The 27,045-nt window shown below is 37.3% G+C and overlaps 1 protein-coding gene and 1 non-coding gene across 4 annotated transcripts in view; both read left to right on the top strand.

Moving 5' to 3' along the window:
- Nucleotides 1-27,045, top strand: part of HIBCH (3-hydroxyisobutyryl-CoA hydrolase) — a 113,729-nt gene that overhangs the window by 61,852 nt on the left and 24,832 nt on the right. For all 3 annotated transcript variants that reach the window (XM_065931941.1, XM_065931940.1, XM_065931938.1), the window contains 2 exons: nucleotides 14,498-14,576; nucleotides 26,833-26,978. In XM_065931941.1, coding sequence (XP_065788013.1) covers nucleotides 14,498-14,576; nucleotides 26,833-26,978 — 225 coding nt within the window. The remainder of the gene's footprint in view (nucleotides 1-14,497; nucleotides 14,577-26,832; nucleotides 26,979-27,045) is intronic.
- On the top strand, nucleotides 314-384 carry TRNAA-GGC (transfer RNA alanine (anticodon GGC)). The gene has a single exon. It is a non-coding gene; the product is annotated as a tRNA-Ala (tRNA).

Raw genomic sequence — 27,045 nt, 5'->3', positions numbered from 1 at the left:
TTTCATTTGTCTCTTTGATGATAGGCATCCTAACAGATGTGAGGTGATACCTCATTGTAGTATTGACTTGCATTTCCTTGATATGTATTAACAGATGTTGAATACCTTTTCATGTATCTGTTGGCTATTTTATATACCTTCTTTGGAGTAATGTTCAGGTCTTGTGCCCACTTTTCAATTGGATTGTTTTTTTGCTATTGAGTTGTGTGAATTTTTTGTATACAGTTGCCCCTTTGTATCCAAGGGGATTGCTTCCAAGACAATGCCCCCTCCCCTCTGCTATGGATACTAAAATCTATGGATGCTCACTGATGCATAGGTGGTTCAGTGGTAGAATTCTCGCTTGGCACATGGGAGGCCTGGGTTTGATTCCCAGCCCATGCAGCCTCAGTCCCCTTTGGGTTCCCTGATGGCTCAGATGGCAGTGAATTTGCCTTCAGTGTAGGAGACCTAGTTTTGATCCCTGGGTTGGGAAGATCCCCTAGAGAAGGGAATGGAAACCCACTTCAGTATTCTTGCCTGGAGAATTTCATGGACAGAAGAGCCTGGTGGACTACAGTCTGTGGGATCACAGAGAGTCACAACTGAGTGGCTAGTCCCTCACATAAATGGCATAGTATTCGCATATAACCTATGCATATCTTCTCATAAACTTTAAATTATCTCTAGGTTACTTATACCTAATATGATGTCAATGCTGTGTAAATACAATGTAAATAGTTGCTGTTGCACAGCAAAATTCAAATTTTGCTTTTTGAAATTTTTTCTTCCAAATATTTTCAGTTCAGCTGGTTGAATCTGCAGGCATGGAGAGTTAAGTGTATTCTGGATATTAACCCCTTATCAGTTATATGATATTTCTCCCATTTCAGATGGTAGATGATTTCAGGTCTCCATTCTAGTCTTTAATCCATTTTGTGCTGATTTTTGTGTATGGTGTGAGGGATTTAGTTTCATTTTTTCCCATTCCAGTTTTCACAACACCATGTATTGAAGAAATTGTCCTTTCCCCATTGTAGATTTTTGACTTTTTTGTTGAAAATTAATCAACCATATTGTGTGGCTTTATTAATATTTGTAGGCTCCCTTTCCTTTTTTGTTTTTTGTTTTGAGTGGGATTCCATTGATACCTGCATCTGTTTTTATGCCAATACCATAGTGTTTGGATGACTGTAGCTTTGTAATATGATTTGAAGTCAGAAAGTGTCATCCTTCCAGCTTTTGTTTTTCTTTCTCAAGATTGTTTTGGCTGTTTGGGGTCTTTTTTGGTTTCATACAATTTTTAAGATTATTCTATTTCTGTGAAAAATGTCAATGGAATTTTAAGAGATTATGTTGAATCTGTAGCTGCTTTGGGTATATGGACATCTAAACAATGTTAATTCTTTCAATTCATGAGCACGGAATATCTTTCCATAATATATGTCTTCTTTAATTTCCTTTATCAGTGTCTTATACAGCATATAAGCTGTATATATATGTATATATATATATGTATATATATATGCTTGTGCATATACAGCTCTTTCATCTCCTTGGTTAAATTTATTCTTAGGTATTTTTTTGTTGATGCAGTTGTAAATGGGATTGTTTTTTAGTTTCTTTTTCTGAAAGTTATTTGTGTACAGAAACACAACTGACTTTTGTGTATTGATTTTGTATTCTGCAACTTTATTGAATCTATTTACTAGTTTAAACAATTTTTTGGTGGCATCTTTAGGATTTCCTATATATAAGATCATGTCATCTTCAGAGATAGTTTTACTTCCTTTCTGCTCTAGATCCTTTTATTTCTTTCTCTTGACTAATTGCTTGTACTAGACTTTCTATGATGAATAAAAGTGGTGAGAGTGGGCATCCTTATTTTATTCCTGATCATTAGAGGAAAAGCTTTCAGCTTTTCACCATTGAGTATGATATTAGCTGTCGGCTTGTCATATATGGTCTTTATTATGTTGAGGTACATTTCATCTATATTTTAACTTCTTGAGGGTTTTTATCATAAAAGAATGTTGAATTTTGTCAAATGCTTTTTCTGCATCTATTGAGATGATCATGTGATTTTTATCCTTCATTTTGTTAATGTTGTACATCATGTTGATTGCATGTGTTGAACCATTCTTGCATCTCAGGAATAAATCCTACTTGATCATGATATATGGTTCTTTTATTGTTGAATTTGGTTTCCTGATATTTTGTTTTTCACATGTGTGTCCATCAGGAATATTGTTCTGTAATTTTCTTTTCTTATAGTGTTTTTGTCTAATAAGAATGATAGACATTTTTGTTGCTAAGCCTGTTTGTGTAGATCAAGGTTACCTGATATCAGACACATGAATCTGAGACAAATATGCATTGAACTCTGATTGTCCTTTATGGGTTTAGGGTGGAAGCAGTCAGTTGCAAGTATGATGGAACTAGACTTGAATGTGCAAGGATAAAGGATGATCAGTCAGAGGCTAAAGGAAGGTATTGCAGTGAAGTTACCCTGGGAAATTAAAAGAACTGTATTGATAGGCAAAATTGTCTTATGGAGAAAACAGTAAAGTATATTAAGGGAGGAAGAATAATCAGACAAGAAAGGATATGGGGAATTCCCTCGTAGTCCAGTGGTTCAGACTAGGTGCTTTCACTTCCAGGACCCAAGTTTGATCCCTACTCAGGGAACTAAGATCCCACAAGCTGCGTGACGTGGCCAAAAAAAGAGAAAAAGAGCCTCTTTAAAGAATGAAGATTGGTAACATGGCAGGATCTATGAAAGGAAGAATAGAGAGGAAATTTTCCTTGGATTTATAAGTCTTTAGAATAAATTGTACATTCATTTTCATTTGTGTTCACTAATGAAATTTCTTCAAAGAGATGGAGATCTTTTTCTTGATAGAGATGGTTAGGTTCCTACCCTTCCCCCATAGGACTCTCTCTACTTATATTTTGTTCTGCTTTTTTAGGAAAGAGTAAAGATTGCTTTTAGTTGCACAATTTCTCATAATAGACTTTTAGGGTTATCTCATTTCTCAACAAACCTTTTTCATAGGTAAGCATGGGGTTCTGTTTTTCAAGACATGATGGATTACCCTCTAACAAATGTATCTCCATCGTTTAACCCCATGTCACCCATTGTCTGTCTTATTAGATAGGGCCTTTTAGTCTGTCCTTTCCTCTACTCTTTTCACCCTGGCTTTTAGCACAGACATATCTAGTACAGAATTGGGGAGTGCTTCCATTTGCTAACCAGGAACTTCACTTTACTGCTTGCCCTCTGCTCAATCCCTATCCTCATTTTTAGGTATTGATTTCTGGGAAGTAGGACTTTTAACTTTCCAAGAGTGTGGGTATTCTTGGCAGCTTTTGTAGACTTGAAGATTCTCAGATCTACAGAGAATTCTTTTCCTTTTTCCTTGGCCATTTCCTGTGGTCCTAATGGTCAGGAGTTTGGTTCATTTCCTTTTTAACTGTGAAAGTGTTAGTCAGTCAGTCGTGTCCGACTCTGTGACACCATGGACTGTAGCCTGCCAGGATCCTCTGTCCATGGGATTCTCCAGGCAAGAATACTGGAGTGAGTTGCCATTCCCTTTGTCCAGGGGATCTTCCTGACCCAGGGGTCGAACCCTGTTCTCCCGCATTGAGGGCAGACTCTTTACTGTCTGAGCCACCAGGGAAGCATGCTAGGTTCTTGGTCAAGTGGCAGACACTTTCCCTCTGTGCCATTCTCATCTTGCCTCTGTTTTACCCCCACTGTGCTGACTGGGATGATTTGTGGTCTAGAGGGCTTTGTGCCTTATTGATGCATCATATTATTTCCCAGAAAAGAAAGGGGCAGGGGAGCTCCACTTGCCCATAAAACGAGCTCATTCTTCTAAGATATATGGACACAGGAGGTTTAAGACTAACTAGAGGTGCATTATGACTTTAGCCATAGTATGGGGTTGCTCTCAGCTGTTTCAACAGCTAGCAAAAGTTACTGGATGTACTGGTTAGGCTCTGGGGATAAGATAGTGAGCAGGATAAATCTGTTTTCTTTCCTTATGGAGCTATGTATCTTGTGAGGTGGGTATAAGGTGGTCTGGAAATACACAAGTACCAGCCTTAACTGTGTATGTATGTACAAGCACTTTAGTAATGGGGATGGTGTAGGGAAAGGATAGTGGAGGAAGCTTTATTTAAGCTGAAACTTAAAGAAAAGTCAACCAGGAACAAACAAGTTGGGATAGTGGAGAAATGTGATATAGTTGATGCAGGTGCATTAAGATATTGATGGAGTATAGAAGATAGTGTGTGAGAAGACAATAGTAATGGTATATATGAGCCTGAGAAAATTCTTGTTTGGGAAAAGTTAAATGTGTCTAGATTTGAGGTTGTGAAGGAGAAAGTGGTTCAGTTCTTTGGTTAGAGAGGAAAGCAAGAAGCCAGGTCAGTCCTTTTGTATAAGATATATTAAGTTGTTTATCCTGATATCAAGAGGGAGAGCCATTTTTAAGTGCTTTTAGCCAGGGAAATGGCTTGAATGGTGAATTTAGACAGAACAGGTGTAGGGGGCATGGGTAGGATCAGATGTAAAGAGATTATTCAGGAAGCTATTGCAGGGATCCAGGTGAGTGATTGTGGTGATGTTGCACTAAGGTAGACATAATGAAGGGGGAGAAAATTAGGTTTAAGGGAGATACTTAGGAGGAGACTTGTGGGATTCAGTGATGTATTTATTGAGTGTGAGAGATAACGGGAAGAAAGAGGCAAGAATTAATCCCAGATTTTTAGACTGGGCAGTGGGATGAACAGTGGACTATTTAAGATTTGGGAGAAAGTATGGCTGGGGAGTGGGTTAGAGAGGGAGTGAAGGGAGATGAATTTAATTTGGGCCTTGTTAGGTGTGAAATGCCTGTGAGCTTATCCATGTGGGAGGGTGTTGTCTGAACAACAGTGTTTCATCAGTTCTGCAGATCTGGAGCTCAGGGTGAAATGCCTGTGGGTTTATCCATGTGGGAGAATGTTGTCTGAACAACAGTGTTTCATCAGTTCTGCAGGTCTGGAGCTCGGGGTGCTGCCTAGGTAGGAAGTGTAACTTGAGTACTCAGGCACAGTATGCTTCATGGTGTAGGCTTCTGCAGCGTGAATTAAGTCGTAAGTGATTGGTAATGGGAAAATGATATTAGGATAATGCAAAAATTAGATTGGTTCAAGTGCAATTTTCTTTTTTTTCCTAGGCAAGGAGAGATAGGATAGGCAGTAGATATATAATCATCTAGTGGAGCTTACCTGGTGGTTTAGATGGTAAAGAACCTGTCTGCAATGCAGGAGACCCGGGTTCGATCCCTGGGTCAGGGAAGATCCCCTGGAGAAGGAAGTGGCAACCCATTGCAATATTCTTGCCTGGAGAATTCCACGGACAGAGGAGCCTGGTGGGCTACAGTCCATAGGGTCTCAAAGAGTCGGACACGATTTAGCAACCAACACTTCACTTCAGACAGGAAAAGAGCACTTAAGTAGCTCAGTCGTTGTACTGTGAATAGGAATTTTCTTGTCTGTATTTTAAGAAAATTAAAAAAACAACCCACAGAAACAAATGCCTGTAGTTGGGGGGGACCTCCTCCATCAGGCGAACCCCCACCTCCTGGCACTTGGTGTTTAATGGCAGGCCCACTGGTTCGTAGCTACACTTCCACCACTTTGTTACAGTTATCTGTTGGTTCTGCTCTGATTACAGTTTTGTCATTCTTTTCACTTTACTTTTGTGCATTTTAAATATTGCTGTGACATTTTGTATTCATATTGAGCAGGCGGTCCTAATCAAGTCCCTGGGACCATTTATACCTTATATTAGCACTCAGGTTACAAAGCTGCGTACGCTTTGAGCAGACTGCTGAAACTATTTTTCTCATAAGATCTGTCCAGTTTTGTAGAACCTGAGGATTTTTTCAGTAACTCGTGTTATAGCAGAGATACTTGGATTGCAAATTTGTCAGTAGAAAAGATTGTGCAAGGAAATGTGACGAAATAGAGTGAGAGCCAAAATAAGTCCAGAACGGAATACAAAAGTTTATTGGCCCGAGGCAGAACAAGGACCCTGTAAAAGACATTGAGAAAAGGGAGCCCAGAAGATTGCGGGGAAACTGGAAGAATGGACTTGTCCTGGGAACCTTCCTGTTGGTTTCTGTACCCCCAGAAACCTCTGATGGTTTACTCTGTGGTGAAGAACCATGTTCCAGGTTCATCTGGTAAATTTCACTCACCAGACTTAGAAATCAGCGGTTTTTCCAAGGATGGTTAGCAGTAATACTCTTCGCCGTTGGTGTTTAGTCACCAAGTCGTGTCCAACTCTTTTGCAACCCCATGGACTGTAGCCCGCCAGGCTCCTGTGCCCTGGGAGTTTCCAGGCAAGAGTACTGGAGTGGGTTGCCATTTCCTTCTCCAGCAAGATACCCGGCATTGCAGGCAGATTCTTTACCACGGAGCAGCAGGGAGGCCCCAGTAATAGCCCGGGCACTAGTTAAGTTTGTAATTGTTTTCTAGGCTTTTTTGAAGAGAACTTAGAATGTGTTTTGTTTTTAAGAGAAAATAGATCCTAAATTGAATACTTCCTATTCAAATTTAGATTCTTACTCCTTTGGTATTTGTATCTTTCTTCCCATATATGTTGAATATCTTGTTTTTTAAAAACTAACATTTATATGGTTGAGTCTCTTTGCTGTGTGCCTGAAACTGTCACAACATTGTTAAACAGCTATACTCCCAGCAGAAAATAAAAAGTTAAAAATAACATTGTGACAAATTTGCTTTGTCCTAATGTGTGTAGTAGTTTCAGAATAACAATATCAGCATTATTATGAAGAATAGTTACTTGAGATAATTGCTATCCTTGCCCTATACCTATTTATTTTAGTAACTTAGCTTTTTCACATTTTCCCAGAGTAGAAACAATTCTTTATTTATGACTGTTATTTGGTAAACTCTGAACTCAAAAGATCAGAGAGGTGAAAGTCACTCAGTCGTGTCCAGCTCTTTGCGACCCCATGGATTGTACCGTCCATGGCCAGAATACAGGAGTTACTTTCCCCTTCTTCTCCAGGGGATCTTCGCAACCCAGGGATCGAACACAGGTCTCCCGCATTGTGCGTGGATTCTTTACTAGCTGAGCCACAAGGGAAGCCCAAGAATACTGGAGTGAGTAGCCTATCCCTTCTCTAGGGGATCCTCCCAACCCAGGAACTGAACTGGGGTCTCCTGCATTGCATGCAGATTCTTTACTGACTGAGCTAGCAGGGAAGCCCTGTATCAGGCATATCAGAGAGTAGCTATCAGGATGCTAGTTAATATGGATATTAGTTAATGTTTTATGGAGTTAATAGAAATCTTTGGTAAATCTGAGGTCTGTTAAGAGTTCTTCTGTTATAATAATCCTTTTTGTTTGAATATATGATATGAGGCAGTGGTTTCTTAGAGCCTCTCTTTTTAAGCATCTGTTAAATATATAGGGGCTTCTCTGGTGGCTCAGACGACGAAGAATCTCCCTGGAATGCAGGAGACCTGGGTTTGATCCCCGGGTGAAAAAGATCCTCTGGAGGAGGAAATGGCAACCCACTCCAGTATTCTTGCCTGGAGAATCCCATGGACAGAGGAGCCTTGAAGGCTACAGTCCATGCAGTCACAAATACAGACATTTAAATATAATATGTGATAATGTTGTATTGGGAAAATGTGGTTATTATAGTAAAAACCTTGAGTATGAATTTAGGAGGTATATAAGAGTTGTTTCTAATTTATGTTTTAAAGTATGATGTACCAAAATTCATATTTCTACTCACTGGCTTTTTTTGTGTGTCATAATTAATGTATAATTTTAGTTTTAGGTGTACAACATAATAATGTGATTTATGTATATGTTGTAAAACAGTGTTAATACTCATAACTACACATACTTGAAAAAAATGTTTTTTCTTATGATGAGGACTTTTTTTTTCATTTATTTTTATTAGCTGGAGGCTAATTATTTTACAATATCGTAGTGGTTTTTGTCATACATTGACATGAATCAGCCATGGATTTACATGTATTCCCCATCCCGATCCCCCCTCCCACCTCCCTCTCCACCCGATTCCTCTGGGTCCTCCCAGTGCACCAGGCCCGAGCACTTGTCTCATGCATCCAGCCTGGGCTGGTGATCTGTTTCACCCTAGATAATATACATGTTTCAGTGCTGTTCTCTCTAAACATCCCACCCTCCCCTTCTCCCACAGAGTCCAAAATTCTGTTCTGTACATGTGTGTCTCTTTTTCTGTTTTGCATATAGGGTTATCATTACCATCTTTCTGAATTCCATATATATGCGTTAGTATACTGTATTGGTCTTTATCTTTCTGGCTTACTTCACTCTGTATAATGGGCTCCAGTTTCATCCATCTCATTAGAACTGATTCACATGAATTCTTTTTAATGGCTGAGTAATATTCCATGGTGTATATGTACCACAGCTTCCTTATCCATTCGTCTGCTGATGGGCATCTAGGTTACTTCCATATCCTGGCTTTTGTAAACAGTGCTGCGATGAACATTGGGGTGCATGTGTCTCTTTCAGATCTGGTTTCCTTGGTGTGTATGCCCAGAAGTGGGATTGCTGGGTCATATGGCAGTTCTAATTCCAGTTTTTTAAGAAATATGATGAGGACTTTTAAGATTTATCCTCTTAGCAACTTTCACATCTCTTTTTTCATTTAAAGCAGAACTGTACCTCCAAGGATATTAGATTGTTGATTCATAAATAAGTTAAATATTTCTACCTCAATTATTTCTGTTGAATATGTTTTATCTAAAAATAGCATGAATTATGTGCATCCAAAGCAGAATAAAAAAATGTGTTTGGTGCTAATCTCTGTAGTCTATCAGTATACATTAATGTTACATAATCAATATGTTACTACTACTAATATGCAGTATTAGCCTGTTAATATTAATGTGAGAAGTGTAATAAAAAGTCTTTGCTTTTACTGTGTAGGCTGCTAATTTAAAGCATGTAGTCCGGAAGATACATTATGAAACTTAACGGTATTTACATTATTAACTTTCATACCATAGTGAGATAATGTGTGATGAAAAGTCTGTTTGAATTTCTAACAAAAATATCTAATTTCCAAGCACCATTTATAATCATGAATGATGGTGATAGAAGACTCCCTCACATACTGTCTGATACTGTGGTGCAGTGTTCATTCTGGACAGGCGCTTACTCATTCTCTCTGATTATAATTTAAATTCATGACTCTTCGTGGGAGCATTAGTCACATTACCCCATTGTATGCCTTCCTGACTTTGTTGTTTTCTTTACTGCAGTTGTTGGCACTGGTTACTCTGGAACATTTATTTTTATTTTCATTTTTGTTAAAAAGACTGTTTTATTGTGAAATAATTGTCAAACTTACAGAAAAGTTGCAAACATAGTACAGAGAACTCCAGTATATCTTCCATCCATATTCCCTGTTATTTCCACATTTGTTTTATTTTCTCTCTTCTCCAACATGTGTCTAATTGCTGGACCGTTTGAGTGAATGTTGAAGACATGATAATCCTCTATCTGTAAATTATTCAGTATGTATTGCCTTGGAATAAGGACACCAAAATCAGGAAATTCTTTTTCAGGCACCAAACTAAATTGTTCTACATGTGGTTTGTTTGTTTGCTTGTGCTGGGGATTAGTCCTGTCTTTAGTAGAAATCATGGAACAGCTGACTCTATTAAATTAAATATCTGTATAATTATCAGTTTTTAAAAATTAATGTTGCTTTTTGTTTAGAATAGCAATATTGAAATACAGAAGTGGTGCTTACTTCTAGTTGCTGATCAACAGATTTGCACTTTGAAGGCTTTAATTTGGGGCTTCCTTGGTGGCGCAGTGGTAAAGAATTCACCTGCCAATATGAGAGATGCGGGTTTGATCCCTGGATTGAGAAGATCGCCTGGAGAAGGAAATGGCAATCCAGTATTCCTGCCTGGGAAATCACAGGACACAGGCTGTAGTCCATGGGGTTGCAAAAGAGTTGGACATGACTTAGCGACTGAACAACAACAAAATTGTGCTTTTCTAAGTACTTATGATGAGATCTTTAAAAGTCTTAAAGCTATACCAGCCATTCCCCTCTATTAAACAGTCTGGAAACTCATCTAGCTATGTCTCTTAATTAAAAAAAAAAGTTTTAGATTGCCTAAATTTTGTCTTTAAAAATGTGAAACTTAAAGTAGGTTACAAGTTTGCCTACATTCATATATTTGGTTATTCATGCTTACCCACATTAGTATTCTCTATATGAAATTATAAATATGGATCAGACTCATTTTACTTTATCTGCATAGTGTTCATACAGTACTGCCATTGAGATTATTTAATAATAATCCAACTGAAAAACAAAGAATGTCAGAATGCTTGCAATATCATAAATATAAGACCCAGAAATATTAAATGTAAAATATTAGAAAAAGATACCATACCAATACAAAATAAAGCTGATGGTTATTTTTTATATCAAATAAGGTAGCCGCGTGCATGCATGCTAAGTTGCTTCAGTTGTGTCTGACTCTTGGCCATGCCATGGACTTTAGCCCACCAGGCTCCCCAGTTCATGGAATTTTCCAGGCAAGAATACTGAAGTGGGTTGCCCTGCCCTCCTCCCAGGGATCTTCCTGACCCAGGGATTGAACCCACATCTCTTTCGTGTCCTGTATTGGCAAGTGGGTTCTTTACCACTAGTGCCACCTGCGAAGGCCCAGATAAGGTACATTTTATGGCAAAAACTTGTACTTGGTATAGAAGGACATTTCACAGTTATAAAAATAGTTAGGTATAGCAAATCTAAATTTGTATGTCCTGTAAGTCTTTCTTTTGTGTATTTTTTCTTTTAGGCTTTAGTCATGTGGTCGTATGTCAGATTATTTCTAATCAAGTGCTAGTTATTTCTGATTGAGTTATTTCTACTTCAGTATTATTTGAGCCCTAAGATATAATCATCTGACCTTTGTTTCTAGTAGTATCTAGGCTAAAGGCACTAGCATCCCAGATCATCTCAATTCAGTCAGGAATGAGAGACTTTGAAGCTGATCTTCCCTTCATGTGAAGGATTATTTGAATCCAGGCCACTATAACTCATAACGTGTAACATTTGGGGGCTCAATTCAGCAAGCCTTACATTTCAATTCTTGTTCTCTCAGCAGGTAGGACTTAGTTCAGTTCATTGAAAATTGTTCAGCCTTTCTTCTTAAGATCAGTGAGATCAGATTCTGAAAGTAATCTTATGGATTATAATCAACTGTAGAAAGACATTTTATAAATACTTGTCTAAAACTGTTTATAGCAATGAAGCAGAACAGACTTAATGAGTTTCATAACATATGACACTGAGAAACAGCAGGAACAAACCTTTGCCTCTTTGAGATAACTCTGCTGGTGTGATATTTTCAAGCATTTAAAAATGTGTGGTCTTTCAAAAAATTAGAGAGTCCTTAAAGGAGAAATAGACAAAACCACAATCCTAGGAGAAGTTTTGAACATACTAATTTCAATAACAGATGAAACACATATAAACAGTATATAAACACATATACACGTTCATTTTACATGCATGCACATGATTTGAAAATTGTTCAGTAAACTTGATCCAGTTTATATGTATTCAGTAACTTTCATGTTCATTTCATGTGTGCATGCAGCATTTACCAAAATTGACCACAGAATTAGTCTTAGCATATTTCAAAGGATTAATCTTACAGGCTGTTCTCTGGTTCCAATGGAATTAAGCTAGTTTTCAATAGCAAGTGAAAGTGTTAGTCTCTCAGTTATGTAAGACTCTTTGCAACCCCTTGGACTATAGTTCACCAAGCTCCTCTGTCCATGGAATTCTCCACGAAAGAACAGGCCCTAAGTGGACCTTAGGAAGCATCACTATGAACAAAGCTAGTGGAGGTGGTAGAATGCCAGCTGAGCTACTTCAAATTCTAAAAGATGATGCTGTGAAATGCTGCACTCAGTATGCCAGCAAATTTAGAAAACTCAGCAGTGGCCACAGGACTGGAAAAGGTCTGTTTTCATTCTAATCACAAAGAAACGCAATGCCAAAAAATGCTCAAACTGCCACACAATTGCACTCATCTCACACTAGCAAAGTAATGCTCAAAATTCTCCAAGCTAGGCTTCAACAGTACGTGAACTGAGAACTTCCAAATAAATGTTCAAGCTGGATTTAGAAAAGGCAGACGAACCAGAGATTAAATTGTCGACATTTGTTGGATCATAGAAAAAGCAAGAGAATCCCAGGAAAGCATCTCCTTTGCTTTATTGACTTTGCTAAAGCCTTTGACTGTGTGGATCACAACAAACTATGGAAAATTCTGAAAGAGATGGGAATACCAGACCACCTGACCTGCCTCCTGAGAAATCTGTATGCAGGTCAGGAAGCAACAGTTAGAACCGGACATGAAACAACGAACTGGTTCCAAATCGGAAAAGGAGTACGTCAAGGCTGTGTATTGTCAACCTGCTTATTAAACTTACATGCAGAGTACATCATACGAAAAGCTGGACTGGATGACTCACAAATAGGAGTCAGGATTGTGAGGAGAAATATCAATAACCTCAGATATGCAGATGATACCACCCTTATGACAGAAAGTGAAGAGGAACTAAAGAGCCTCTTGATGAAAGTGAAAGAGGAGTGTGAAAAAGCTGGCTTAAAATTCAACATTGAAAAAACTAAGATCATGGCATCCGGTACCATCACTTCATGGCAAATAGATGGGGAAACGGTGGAAATAGTGACAGACTTTACTTTGGAGGGCTCCACAATCACTGCAGATGGTGACTGTAGCCATGAAATTAAAAGACAGTTACTGCTTAGAGGAAAAGCTATGGCAAACCTAGATAGCGCATTGAAAAGCAGAGATGTCACTTTGTCGACAAAGGTCCGTAAAGTCAAAGCTTGTGTTTTTTCCAGTAGTCATGTATAGATGTGAGAGTTGGACCATAAAGAAAGCTGAGCACCAAAGAATTGATGCTTTTGAACAGAGGTGTTGGAGAAGATTCTTGACAGTCCCTTGGACTGCAAGGAGATCAAACCAGTCAATCCTAAAGGAAATCAACCCTAAATATTCATTGGGAGGACTGATGCTGAGCTGAAGCTTCAACACTTTGGTCACCTGATGCGAAGAGCCGACTCATTCGGAAAGACCCTGATGCTGGGAAGGATTGAGGGCAGGAGGAGAAGGGGGTGACAGAAGAGGAAATGGTTGGATGGCATCATCGACTTAATGAACATGAGTTTGAGCAAACTCTGGGATATAGTGAAGGACAGGGAAGCCTGGCGTGCTGCAGTGCATGGGGTTGCAAAGAGTCGGACACAGCTGAGCAACAGCAAAAACATTGTGATAAACAAAAGTGGAGAGTAGAATGTGAGGCAAGGTTTCTTACAATAATACAAAAAATTATTAATAAAACTAGTGCATGCGTGCGCGCCAACTCACTTCACTCGTGTCTAACTCTTTGTGACCCTATGAACTGTAGCCTGCCAGGCTCCGCTCTCCATGGAGTTCTCCAGTCTAGAATGCTGGAGTGGGAGCTGTTCTCCAGGGCATCTGCCCAATCCAGGGTTCAAACCCAGGGCTCCCACAGTGCAGGCAGGTACTTTACCGTCTGAGCACCAGGGAAGCCAAAGATAGAATACACTGGCTCAAAAGGATTGAGAATGAGAAGATGTTTTGAATATTGTGAAAAGAACATAACGTAGGAAATGTATGTCAAAATGGGAGCATTGACACAAACTTGGATTCTTTGTTATCAAATGTATACCTCTTATTTTATTCGAACATGTCTGTTTATTCAGAGATGTTTCTTAAGTTTGTCCTTTTTGGTGATATTTATCAAATCAGAAATAGACTTTCAGCCAAATCTTTATTTTGTAAAATTTTTGCTTACCAATTTTAAGAGTTAAACAGTTACTGTGTGTCTGAGAAAAATGTTGCTAATTTTATTTGATGAAATAATGTGAATAAATGTGTGAATATTCTATTTAAGGCCACTGAAATTTGCTAAAATAGTTTGGTTATGCTTTTTTGATGATTGGTTCCACTGAGAACAGTGGTTCTGGGAATAGTCAGTACGCTGCAATGCTCCGTCTAGTTTGAAACGAGAAGGAATTGGGGGAGAGGACGTGAAGCATAACACAGGACCCTGATGGAAAGTGACTTAGCTAAAACACATCTGTTCCAGGTGTCAGGGACACCCATGTATCTTTTTGCTTAGTAAGTTCTGAAATTGTGTGGTTTAGGTTTTCCCTTTCATCTGTCTCCTGAAATTCACTTTATAGATATGCTTTATGAGGAGTTGTATATAATACATATTATGTATATCTTTATATATAACATATAGGGATAATTTACTTGGTTTTTAATGTTTATAAATGTGAGAGTTTTATTATTTTTTTTTACCCCCACTTTTTAAAAAAATGATTTTCTGCCTTTTTCCTAGGGAGTTGGTGTCTCAGTTCATGGGCAATTCCGAGTGGCTACCGAAAAGTCTGTTTTTGCAATGCCTGAAACAGCAATAGGTAAATTAAAACAAAAAACACCAAAATTTTCATAATTACTTTTAGAGTTATCATCTCTTGATACATTTCAGATTATATTGTTATTGAAGGAATTGATGGAATTTTGTGTGAGCTACAGCAGTGAAAAAACTTTTAAAACAAAATTATAATCGGAAGATACCTTAAAGTTTATATTAGCTCATAGTTTTATCTGAAAATGCAAAAGCAAGCATATTTAACTGGAAAAACTAGCACGGTGTAGTTGATTTTATTTATTTATTCTTTTTTTTTTTTTTAATAGTGAAGATGGCATTTATTTGGACAAATAGCTTTTATATTTTCATTAAACCATGCAAAAAGTACTATATCTTTCTGGCACATAACTGTCTCCTTAACCACTGAACAGTTCAGCCATTTGAATAAATTATACATTGTAAAGCTGATAGTAGCTAATTGTATAATTGATTGTATTGTATACTTATATTAAATGTGAATTTGTACCCCTTCAAAAAAAAAAAAAGAAATTTTTACTCTATACCCGGGATGTCTTTGATTATTTTAACTTTTGCTAATCCAAGGGATATTTGAATAATTTAATTTCACTTTCTCTGCTTATTAATGATGAGAAGAATCCATGCCTGTGTTTGTTACCATTTCAGTTTTCTTTGCTTATAACATGCCTACTCAAAAATTTCAGCCATTTTTAATTGGATTGTTTTTTTCTTACTGAATTGTATATTTTCTTTACACATTCTGGATAAGAGTGTAATTTAATTTTTTTTTTATTATATGTAATGACCTATATGGAGAAGGAATCTAAAAAAATCAGTGGATATATGTAGAACTGATGCACTTTGCTATGAGGCAGAAACACATTTTAAAGCAACTAGACACCAATAAAAATGTTTAAAAATAATTTTAAAAATTACAATTATATTTTCAAAAACAATTGTACAGGTTTTATTGTGGCCACACTGACTATAGATTAATTTGGAGAAAACTGACATCTTAATAATAGGTCTTTACAATTGAATTATTTATCTCCATTTATTTAGGCCTTCTTTAATTTCACTCCACAAAGATTTAATATATTGCTCTTAAAAGTTTTAAAATTTTAATTAAATTTACTTTAAAATATCAGGCTTATAAAATTAAAGCTTTATATTAATTTTTTATTCTTAGTTTTTAATTTTTAAAGACATTTTAAAGAGCAGTTTTAGTTTTTTTTTTTTTTAATTTTTTTTTTTTTATTAGTTGGAGGCTAATTACTTCACAACATTTCAGTGGGTCTTGTCATACATTGACACGAATCAGCCATAGAGTTACACGTATTCCCCATCCCGATCCCCCCTCCCACCTCCCTCTCCACCCGACTCCTCAGGGTCCTCCCAGTGCACCAGGCCCGAGCACTTGTCTCATGCATCCCACCTGGGCTGGTGATCTGTTTCACCATAGATAATATACATGCTATTCTTTCAAAACATCCCACCCTCACCTTCTCCCACAGAGTTCAAAACTCTGTTCTGTACTTCTGTGTCTCTTTTTCTGTTTTGCATATAGGGTTATCGTTACCATCTTTCTAAATTCCATATATATGTGTTAGTATACTGTAATGTTCTTTATCCCTCTGGCTCACCTCACTCTGTATAATGGGCTCCAGTTTTATCCATCTCATTAGAACTGATTCAAATGAATTCTTTTTAACGGCTAAGTAATATTCCATGGTGTATATGTACCACAGCTTCCTTATCCATTCATCTGCTGATGGGCATCTAGGTTGCTTCCATGTCCTGGCTATTATAAACAGTGCTGCGATGAACATTGGGGCACACGTGTCTCTTTCAGATCTGGTTTCCTCAGTGTGTATGCCCAGAAGTGGTATTGCTAGTGGGAGACTTTAATACCCCACTCACAACTATGGATAGATCAACTAAACAGAAAATTAACGAGGAAACACAAACCTTAAATGACACAATGAACCAGCTAGACCTAATTGATATCTATAGGACATTTCACCCCAAAACAATCAACTTCACCTTTTTCTCAAGTGCACACGGAACCTTCTCCAGAATAGATCACATCCTGGACCATAAATCTGGTCTTGGAAAGTTCAGAAAAATTGAAATCATTCCAGTCATCTTTTCTGACCACAGTGCAGTAAGATTGGATCTCAATTACAGGAAAAAAATTGTTAAAAATTCAAACATATGGAGGCTAAATAACATGCTTCTGAATAACCAACAAATCATAGAAGAAATCAAGAAAGAAATCAAAATATGTATAGAAATGAATGAAAATGAAAATACAACAACCCAAAACCTATGGGACACTGTAAAAGCAGTGCGAAGGGAAAGGTTCATAGCATTACAGGCTTACATCAAGAAACAAGAAAAAAGCCAAATAAATAACCTAACTCTACACCTAAAGCAATTAGAGAATGAAGAAATGAAGAACCCCAGGGCTAGCAGAAGGAAAGAAATCTTAAAAATTAGGGCAGAAATAAATGCAAAAGGAACTAAAGAGACCATAGCAAAAATCAACAAAGCTAAAAGCTGGTTTTTTGAAAAAATAAACAAAATTGACAAACCGTTAGCAAGACTCATTAAGAAACAAAGAGAGAAGAACCAAATTAACAAAATTAGAAATGAAAAGGGTGAGATCACAACAGACAACACTGAAATACAAAGGATCATAAGAGACTACTACCAGCAGCTCTATGCCAATAAAATGGACAACTTGGATGAAATGGACAAATTCTTAGAAAAGTATAACTTTCCAAAACTGAACCAGGAAGAAATAGAAGATCTTAACAGGCCCATCACAAGCAAGGAAATCGAAACTGTAATCAAAAATCTTCCAGCAAACAAAAGCCCAGGACCAGATGGCTTCACAGCTGAATTCTACCAAAAATCTAGAGAAGAGCTAACACCTATCTTACTCAAACTCTTCCAGAAAATTGCAGATGAAGGTAAACTTCCAAACTCATTCTATGAGGCCACCATCACCCTAATTCCAAAACCACACAAAGATGCCACAAAAAAAGAAAACTCCAGGCCAATATCACTGATGAACATAGATGCAAAACTCCTTAACAAAATTCTAGCAAACAGAATCCAACAACATATTAAAAAAATCATACACCATGACCAAGTGAGCTTTATCCCAGGAATGCAAGGATTCTTTAATATCCGCAAGTCAATCAATGTAATACACCACATTAACAAATTGAAAGATAAAAACCATATGATTATCTCAATAGATGCAGAGAAAGCCTTTGACAAAATTCAACACTCATTTATGATTAAAACTCTCCAGAAAGTAGGAATAGAAGGAACATACCTCAACATGTTTATTTATTCTTATTGACGTATAGTTGATTTACAATCAACTGTGCTAAGTTCTGCTGTACGTATATTTAATTTTAGATAGAAAATTCTTAGAGGAAACATTCTTGCATTCAGATCTATTCTCTGTTTTGAATTAACTTTATGAGGTGTGAGGTGTGGCTCAAAGGTACAGATCAAAGTTTAGGTCAAAGATATAGATCAAAGTTTATTATTTGCTTAGGGAGATTAAATCATTCCCACATCATTTTTTGGAAAAAGCTACTGTTTCTCCACTGATTGCCTTTGTGCCTCTGTAAGTGCCGATCGTGGTGCCAGTGCCCTGCTGTTTTGACTGTTGCTTTACAGTAAGTCTTGATAATGATAATCCTCTAGTTTTGTTCTTTGTTTTTTTTCCTCCCAAATTGTTTTGGCTATACAGATCATTTGTATTTCTATATGAATTTTAGAGTTATTTTGTAAGTTTCAGCAAGAAAGCCTATTAGAATTTTTATTTGGCTTGTCTAGGATCTATCAATTTAGGGAGAACTGACATCTTAACAATATTGAGTCTTCAAACTTGTGAGCAAGGTGTTACTTTGCATTTATTTAGATCTTCTTTAATTTCTCGAAGCCAAATTCTGTAGTTTTCAATTTCTTATACATCCTTTGTCAGATTTTTCCTTAAGAATTTAATATTGTTCAATGATATTATAAATGATATTTAAAAAATTTAGTTCTAATTGTTAGTTACCAATGACTTTTGTACTTTGTATCCTGAAAACTTGATAAATTCACTTATTAGTTCTAATAGATTTTTTGTAGATTGAATTGGATTTTCTAACTATAGATAGTTATGTTCTTTACAAATAAATTCTGTTTTACTTTTTTCTTTCTCATCTGGATAGTTTTTATTTTTTCTTGTCTAATTCTGCTGGATAGAACCTCTAATACAGTCTTGAACAGATATGTTGAAAGTGGACCTTCAAACATTCAGTCTTCACTGATTAAGTATAATGTTAGGTATAGGTTTTTCATAGATGCCCTTTATCAGGATGGGGAACTTTCCTTCTCTTGCTTGGGAATGGATTTTAGATTTTGTCTTTTTTTCCTGCATCTGTTCAGATGACCATTGGTTTTTCTTTTTTATTTTTTAGTTTTTCTTTTTTAGTTTCTTGTTGATGGTGAGTTACTTGATTGTTTTTTTCGACATTAAACTAACTCTTCATTGCTGGGATAAATCTCACTCTAGTATGACGTGTTCTGCTTTTTATATGTTGTTGGGTTTGGTTCACTGAAGTTTTACTTGGAATTTCTGCATCTGAGTTCATGAGGGATACTGTCTGTAGTTTTCTGGAAACCCGCCTGCTTCATTTTGATACAGGGTAATGCTGGCTTCATTTCTTGAAAAGTTTGTGTAGAATTGGTTCTTTTTATTTTTCTTCCTCTCTGTTTGGTAGAATTCACCAGTGAAGCCATCTAGACTTGGAGTTTCCTTTTCTAGGCCTGGGAAGGTTTTTTAGCTACAAATTCAAAATCTTTAATAGATGTAGACTTTTCAAGTTGTCTATTTCTTCTTGCACAAGATTTGGTAATTTGAGTCTTTTTAAAGAGTTTGTCCATTTACTAGCATAAAGTTAATCTCCTTATTATCTTTTCAATATCTGTAGAACCTATAGCATTATCTGGGTCTCTCATTCTTGATATTATAATTTGTTCCTTCTGTTTTTTTTGATCAATCTAATTAGAGGTTTGTTAATTTTATTGATCTCAAAAAAATTTTTTTTTTGTTTTATTTATTCTCTCTTTTATTGATTTCTGCTCTGGTATTTATTACTTCCTTCTACTTTAAGTTTTACCTCTTTCTCTAGTCTGCTAAGGTTAAACCTGAGCTCAGGTATAGAATTCTGTTCTGACGTTTAATGTGTTCTTCCCCTTGTCTTGGTTCCTCTGTAAGTGTCTTTTTTTTTTGTTTGTTTTTACTTTCTCTGGCTGCTCTTAAAATTTTCTATTGATCATTTGATTATGATGTACTTTTGTGTAGCTTTCTTCTTGTTTCTTATGTTTGTGTGTGTATGTTTTTTAATGCTTGTGTTTATTTGTCTTGTTAGGTTTATAGTTTTTCAGATTTGGAAAGTTTGGCATTGTTTCTTCAAATATTTTTGTGTCCCACTGTTTCCTTTTTAGGAACTCCATTTAAAATTTTTTTATACTCATGCTTTGTTCCTTTTTTAAAATTTTCTTTTCACCTTGTTGATGTTCAGTTGCTAAGATACTAGCTATTCCTGTATCTTGAAGTTCACTAATCCTTTCTTTTGCAAAGTTAAAATTGCCCTTAATCCCATTTAGGTATTTTTTTTTAGCTTATACATTCATCTTAGTTTTCATCTGTAGTACCATCATGTGGGTGATTTTTTAAAATATCTTTTTTGTTTTTGCTGAACTTTTTGAATATATAGTATATGTTTATTATAACTGTTGATCTCCTTCTTTGCTAATTTTCATGTGTGTGTCAGTTCTGAGTCAATTTTGATTGTTTTGTCATGTCATTGTGGGTAACATCTTCCTGGTTTTAGATACCTAGTATTTCTTTTTTTTTTTTTTTTTTTTTTGTATTTCTTGATTGGATTCTAGACATTGTAAGCTTTACTTTGTTGGGTGCTGTCTTCCTTTATATAGATGATTCCTAACTTATGATTGTCTGACTCATGACTTTACAATGGTGCAAAAGCAGTATACATGTAGTAGAAACTGTTCTTTGAATTTTTACCTTTTCCTTGGCTGGCCATATCTGGTACCATACTCTTGTGATGCTGGGCAGTAGCAGTGAGCCATACCTCTTAGGCAGTCATCTAATCACTAAGATAAATATCTGGTACTTAGAATCATTTTGTTTTTCACTTTTAGTATAATATTCAATAAATTATATGGGATATTCAATATTTTATTTTAAAATAAGCCTTGTGTTAGATGATTTTGCCCAACTGTAGGCTAATGTAAGTGTTCTGAGCACATTTAAGATAGGCTCAGCTAAGCTATGATTTTTTGATAGATTAAGTGTATTAAATGCATTTTTGACTTATGGTATTTTCAATTTATGATGGATTTATCAGAATGTAACCCACACACACAACCCCACTGTAAGTTGAGGAAGATCTGTATTCTTGTAAATGTTCTTTACCTTGCATCTGGGATGAGGTTAAGTTACTTGGAAATAGTTTGTTCGTCTTTTAGGTTTTTTGTTTGTTTGTTTGTTTTTAATGTTGGATTGGAGCAGTGCTCAGACTAGGGCTAATTATTTCCTACTACTGAAGAGACTCTTCTTTGCATTCTGCTCTGTGCCTCCACGAATCCTGAGCTTTCCTGGTCTGGTTGGTGGGAACAGGTGCTATTCTCAGCCCTGTGTAGGTTCCCAGAACCGGTCTCTGAATCCTTCCCTGTGGTTCTTTCCTTAACCTCACAGCCTCTTCATTGAACACATGTAGTTATCAGTACAAAGCTGGGGACTTAAGGGAGACACTGCAGATCTCCAGTGTTTTCTCTCTATGCAGCTCTTTCCTCTCTGATACTCTGTTCTGGGAATTCTTTCTGCCTCTGTCTCCCTGAATTTTTAGCTTAATTCCCCTCAAATCTAGGACTGTTTTGAGCCTGGACACTCTCTCCAGGCATTAAGATGGAGCTTTTTAGGGCTTGTTGTTGTTTAGTTTCTTTGTCATGTCCAACTCTCTGAGACCCCATGGACTATATAGCCCGCCATGTTCCTCTGTCTGTGGATTTCCCAGGCAGGAATACTGGAGTGGGTTACCATTTCCTTCTTAAGGGGATCTTCCAGATCCAGGGTCAAACCCATGTCTCCTGCATTAACAGGTGGGTTCTTTACTACTGAGCCACCAAGGAAGCTTTTAAGTAGGGTTTACCTCATTCGTTTTCAGATATTCAGACATCACTTTCCTTTACTGCTTGGTGGTCCAGTATGTTGAAAACTTATTTCATATACTGCAGTTGTTTTTCTATACTTATTTCAGGTAGAAGAGTAAATTTGGTCCCTCTTACAGCATCTTACTCAAAGTGTAATTCTCTTGGATGGCTATTTTAGCTTCATTTCAGTTCAGTTCAGTCACTGAATTCTGTCCGACCCTTTGCAGCATGCCATAGATGGCAGCACGCCAGTCTTCCCTGTCCATCACCAACTCCCGGAGCTTACACAAACTCATGTCCATTGAGTCTGTGATGCCATCCAACCATCTCATCCTCTGTCATCTCTGTCATCTCATCATCAACCTTCTCCTCCTGCCCTCAATCTTTCCCAGCATCAGGGTCTTTTTAAATGAGTCAGTTCTTCGCATCAAGTGGCCAGAGTATTAGAGTTTCAGCTTCAACATCAGTCCTTCCAATGAATATTGAGGACTGATCTCCTTTAGGATGGACTGGTTGGATCTCCTTGCAATCCAAGTTACTCTGAAGAACTTCTCCAACACCACAGTTCAAAAGCATCAATTTTTCAGCACTCAGCATTCTTTATACTCCAACTCTCACACCCATACATGACTACTGGAAAAACCATAACTTTGACTAGATGGACCTTTGTTGGCAAAGTAATGTCTCTGCTTTTTAATATGCTGTCTAGGTTGGTCATAACATATCTTCCAAGGAGCAAGCGGCTTTTAATTTTATGGCTGCAGTCACCACCTGCAGTGATCTTGGAGCCCAAGAAAATGAAGTCTCTCACTGTTTCCATTGTTTCCCATCTGTTTGCCATGAAGTGATGGGACTGGATGCTCTGACCTTAGTTTTCTGAATGTTGAGTTTTAAGCCAACTTTTTCCCTCTCCTCTTTCACTTTGATCAAGAGGCTCTTTAGTTCTTCTTCACTTTCTGCCATAAGGGTGGTATCATCTGCATATCTGAGGTTATTGATATTTCTCCTGGTAATCTTGAGTCCAGCTTGTGCTTCATCCAGCCCACCATTTCTCATGATGTACTGTGCGTATAAGTTAAATAAGCAGGGTGACAATATACAGCCTTGACTCCTTTCCCGATTTGGAACCAGTCCATTTTTCCATGTCTAGTTCTAACTGTTGCTTCCTGACCTGCACACAGATTTCTCAGGAGGCAGATCAGGTGGTGTGGTATTCCCATCTCTTTTAGAATTTTCCAGTTTGTTGTGATCTGCAGTCAAAGGCTTTGGCAAAGTCAATAAAGCAGAAGTAGATGTTTTTCTGGAACTCTCTTGCTTTTTCGATCATCCAGTGGACATTGACACTTTGATCTGTGGTTCCCTGCTTTTTCTAAATCCAGCTTGAACATCTGGAAGTTTACAGTTCATGTACTGTTGAAGTCTGACTTGGAGATTTTTGAGCATTACTTTGCTAGTGTGTGAGATGAGTGCAGTTGTGGGGTAGTTTGAGCATTCTTTGGCATTGCCTTTCTTTGGGATTGGAATGAAAACAGACCTTTTCCAGTCCTGTGGCCACTGCCGAGTTTTCCAAATTTGCTGGTATATTGAGTGCAGCACTTTCACAGCATCATCTTTTAGAATTTGAAATAGCTCAACTGGAATTCCATCACCTCCACTAGCTTTGTTCATAGTGATGCTTCGTAAGGCCCACTTGACTTCACATTCCAGGATGTCTGGCTCTAGGTGAGTGATCCTGGTTATCTGGGTCGTGAAGATCTTTATGTAGTTCTTCTGTGTATTCTTGCTACCTCTTCTATTCTGCTTCTGTTAGGTCCATACCATTTCTGTCCTTTATTGTGCCCATCTTTGCATGAAATGTTCCCTTGGTATCTCTAATTTTCTTGAAGAGATCTCTAGTCACTCCCATTGTATTTTTTCCCTTTATTTCTTTGTGTTGATCACTGAGGAAGGCTTTCTTATCTCTCCTTGCTATTCTTTGAAACTCTGCCTTCAGATGGATATATCTTTCCTTTTCTTCTCTGCCTTTTGCGTCTTTTCTCTTCTCAGCTTTTTGTAAGGCCTCTTCAGACAACCATTTTGCCTTTTTGCATTTCTTTTTTTTTGGGGATGATCTTGATCACTGCCTCCTGTACAAGGTCACAAACCTCCATCCATAGTTCTTTAGACACTCTATCAGATCTAATCCTTTGAATCTATTTGTTACTTCCACTGTATAATCGTAAGGGATTTGTTTTAGGTCATAACTGAATGGTCTCTTTTAGCTTAGATGATTAAAGAAGTTGTCCATGGAGATGTCTTTAAGCTGAGATTTGAATAACAGGAAGCAAGCAGTTATATTAATATAGCTGAACACTAATTAATATAGAACAGAACACTGTGCATTAAGAATAGTTAGTCTAAAGCAAGAATGAAGTCTTACTTTATTTGTTCAAAGAACCAAATAGAGTCTACTGCCTGAATTGGGGGCAGAGTGATATACTGTGCTCTTCTAGAGATACACAGGGAACTCAGGTAAAGAGTCTGGATTTAAACCTAAATATTATGGGAAACTGTGGGAGAGTTTAAAGCACAGAGTGACGTGGTCTGGTATACGTTCTGATGCCATTCTGACTGCTTTAAGGAAAATGGGTTGTAGGTGTGCAAGAGTAATGGCAGAGAGGCTTGTTAGAAGGTTATTACATTAATCTAGAGCTCTGTTATCTAATACTGTAGCCGCTGATCACATATGACTAATTTAAATAAATTCAGTTCCTCAGTTGCACCAGCCACATTGCAAGTGTTTAATACCCATATCTGTTTAGTGGCAGCATAGATTACAGAACATTTTTATCATCAGAGAAAATTCTATTGAGCAGCACAAGTCTAGAGAGAGATAATTTTAGGCTTGGAGTAATAAGAAGCTGTAAAGTTGGAATAGAGAGGACATATTTGGAAAATGTTTTGGAGTTAACTTGTGAAGTAGTGAATCAGGAATAATTCCAAGGTGTTTAGCTAGTGCTGCTAGATGGCTGTAAGGCCACTAGAGAAGGAGCTGTGTGGTTGGAGGGATGTGACTCAAGGCTTGTGTTTGTCAGGTTGTATCTGGGTTGTTTATTATCTGTGTGGTTAATTGCAGATATGAGAGTTCATATCCAGGGGAAGAATCATAGCTAGCTAGATAGATTTGGGTCTGTATTGGGCTTCCATAGCAAAATACCAAGACTGGGTAGCTTAAACAACATTTATTTCTCCCACTTATTCCTCCCCCTGGAGGCAGGAAGTCCAACATCAAAGTATTGGCTGATTTGGTTTCACCCAAGGCCTGTCTCCTAGACTTGCAGAGAGCTGCCTTCTCTCTGTGTCCTCACACGGCCCTTTGTCTTGGAGTCTTTCCTCTTCTTACAAAGACACCAATCCTATTAGATAAGGCCCCACCCTTCAAACCTCATTTAATCTTAGTTACTTCTTTAGAGTCCCCTTCTCCAGATTGTCACATTGTGGGGATAGGACATCAGCTTAAGGTTTTGGGACACAATTTGGGATACAATTCAGTCCATCACATCGATGTTATCTAAAGCTGTCAGAGCTAAGGAAACATGTGTAGTGGGGAGCGGATAGTCTATGATGAGGCCAAGGTACAGCAGCGTGTGCAGGCCCAAGGGAAGTGAAGCCAGGAGGGGCACTGGAAGGAGGCAGCCACTGACGCAAGGGGCGAGGGAGAACGTGGGGCTCTGGAACAGATGAGAGCGCTTCAGGATAGAGGTGTTTTTGCTTGGCCAGAGTGCTCCTGAGGTTCAGGGGTAAGTAGGGATAAACACTGAGGAACAGAAAGATGACCAAAGTGCCTGGGGAAGACTGATAAAAGCGTTAGTTTTAATCTAAAAGAAATGGGCAGTCATGGAAGACTTTTAAGCAGTGGAATGCAAGACTCATCAAAATTTGTGTTATTAAGATAATTTAAAAAATTCAGTCAGACAAGAACATTGAAAAAAGATTTATGTTATTAAAAAGATCACTGGCTGTTGTGTAGAGAACTGTCTAGAGGAGGAAGCAACAGATCATAGTTGTTGATGGAGGGTTAAGAGGTGGTACATGAGGAGGTTTGAGTCTGGATAGTTGCACCCTTTATTGGGCTGGGTGAACTGTATGAGGGTGTTGGGGGGGTGGGCAGGGGTTATGAATTCAACTTTAGACCTATGTTGTTGGAGATGCTGAGAGATATTTCTATTTACAGTAACATGCCACTGATTCTTTCAAGTCTAGGAACTTTTTGGCAAGTAGACCTGGAAAGAATTTGAATGCTTGTATTTTTATCTCAGCTAACTTAATTGAAGTGATTTTGAAATAGATAGCTTTTAAACCTAGAGGGTCAAGCTTGTTTAAGAAGCTCTTAAACACCAAAAAGTAGTATATTGACAAGTATTTGCATATCTGCTGTTTTTAGTTGTTGCCAGTAGAGAGAATAAGGGAATTTTTTTTTTAAGGGAATTTTTTTAATCCTCATGATTAAGGAAAGAATAGGTGCAAGTTCTGTTGATTAGGTATAAGCTTGTTCATGTACTAGAACTAATGGTTATCACATCACTTTAAGTGTCTTGAATATTAGATATTTGACTGTATAGAAATTGATTAAATGCTAATAATAATTTATCACATAATAGCCACAGATTATATTTTTTTTCTGTGCTAATCATTTGGACAGAAAATATTTGTTTTCAAATATTCAAATCCTTGGAGATTCTTAAAAAGTAGTAGTAGAGATAAGAAATTTAGGTAAATATTTATCAAGTAGTTACATGTAAAACATTGTGTCATCAAATCCTTTATTGTCTTCTATAGAAATGAAACATGAAAAATATCCCAATTAAGTTAGCACAGTTTATAGCAAGTCTTTTGTGATATTGTGTTGTGTGTGTTGTGTTATAGTACCATGGTATAGTAATAATGTTTTAATATAGATTCAGACTCCAGAGGAAAATGGCTCTTTGATATAAAGTAAGAGAGCTGCAGTTACCTCTTTCATTTGAGTCATTATCTCTTTTTGTTTTTAATTACAGGGCTATTTCCTGATGTGGGTGGAGGTTATTTCTTGCCACGACTTCAAGGAAAACTTGGGTACTTCCTTGCATTAACAGGATTCAGGCTGAAAGGAAGAGATGTGTACACAGCAGGAATTGCTACACACTTTGTAGATTTTGAAAAGGTAGTTACTTGGATGGCTGCACTTTGTGTTGTTGGAATAACTCATATTGCATGGGGAGGTGGTATAA

This window comes from Muntiacus reevesi, chromosome 3 (assembly GCF_963930625.1).
Source record: "Muntiacus reevesi chromosome 3, mMunRee1.1, whole genome shotgun sequence".
NCBI lineage: Eukaryota > Metazoa > Chordata > Mammalia > Artiodactyla > Cervidae > Muntiacus > Muntiacus reevesi.
The sequence above is the reverse complement of the archived record's forward strand: the minus strand, read 5'-3'. Positions and strand labels throughout refer to the sequence as shown.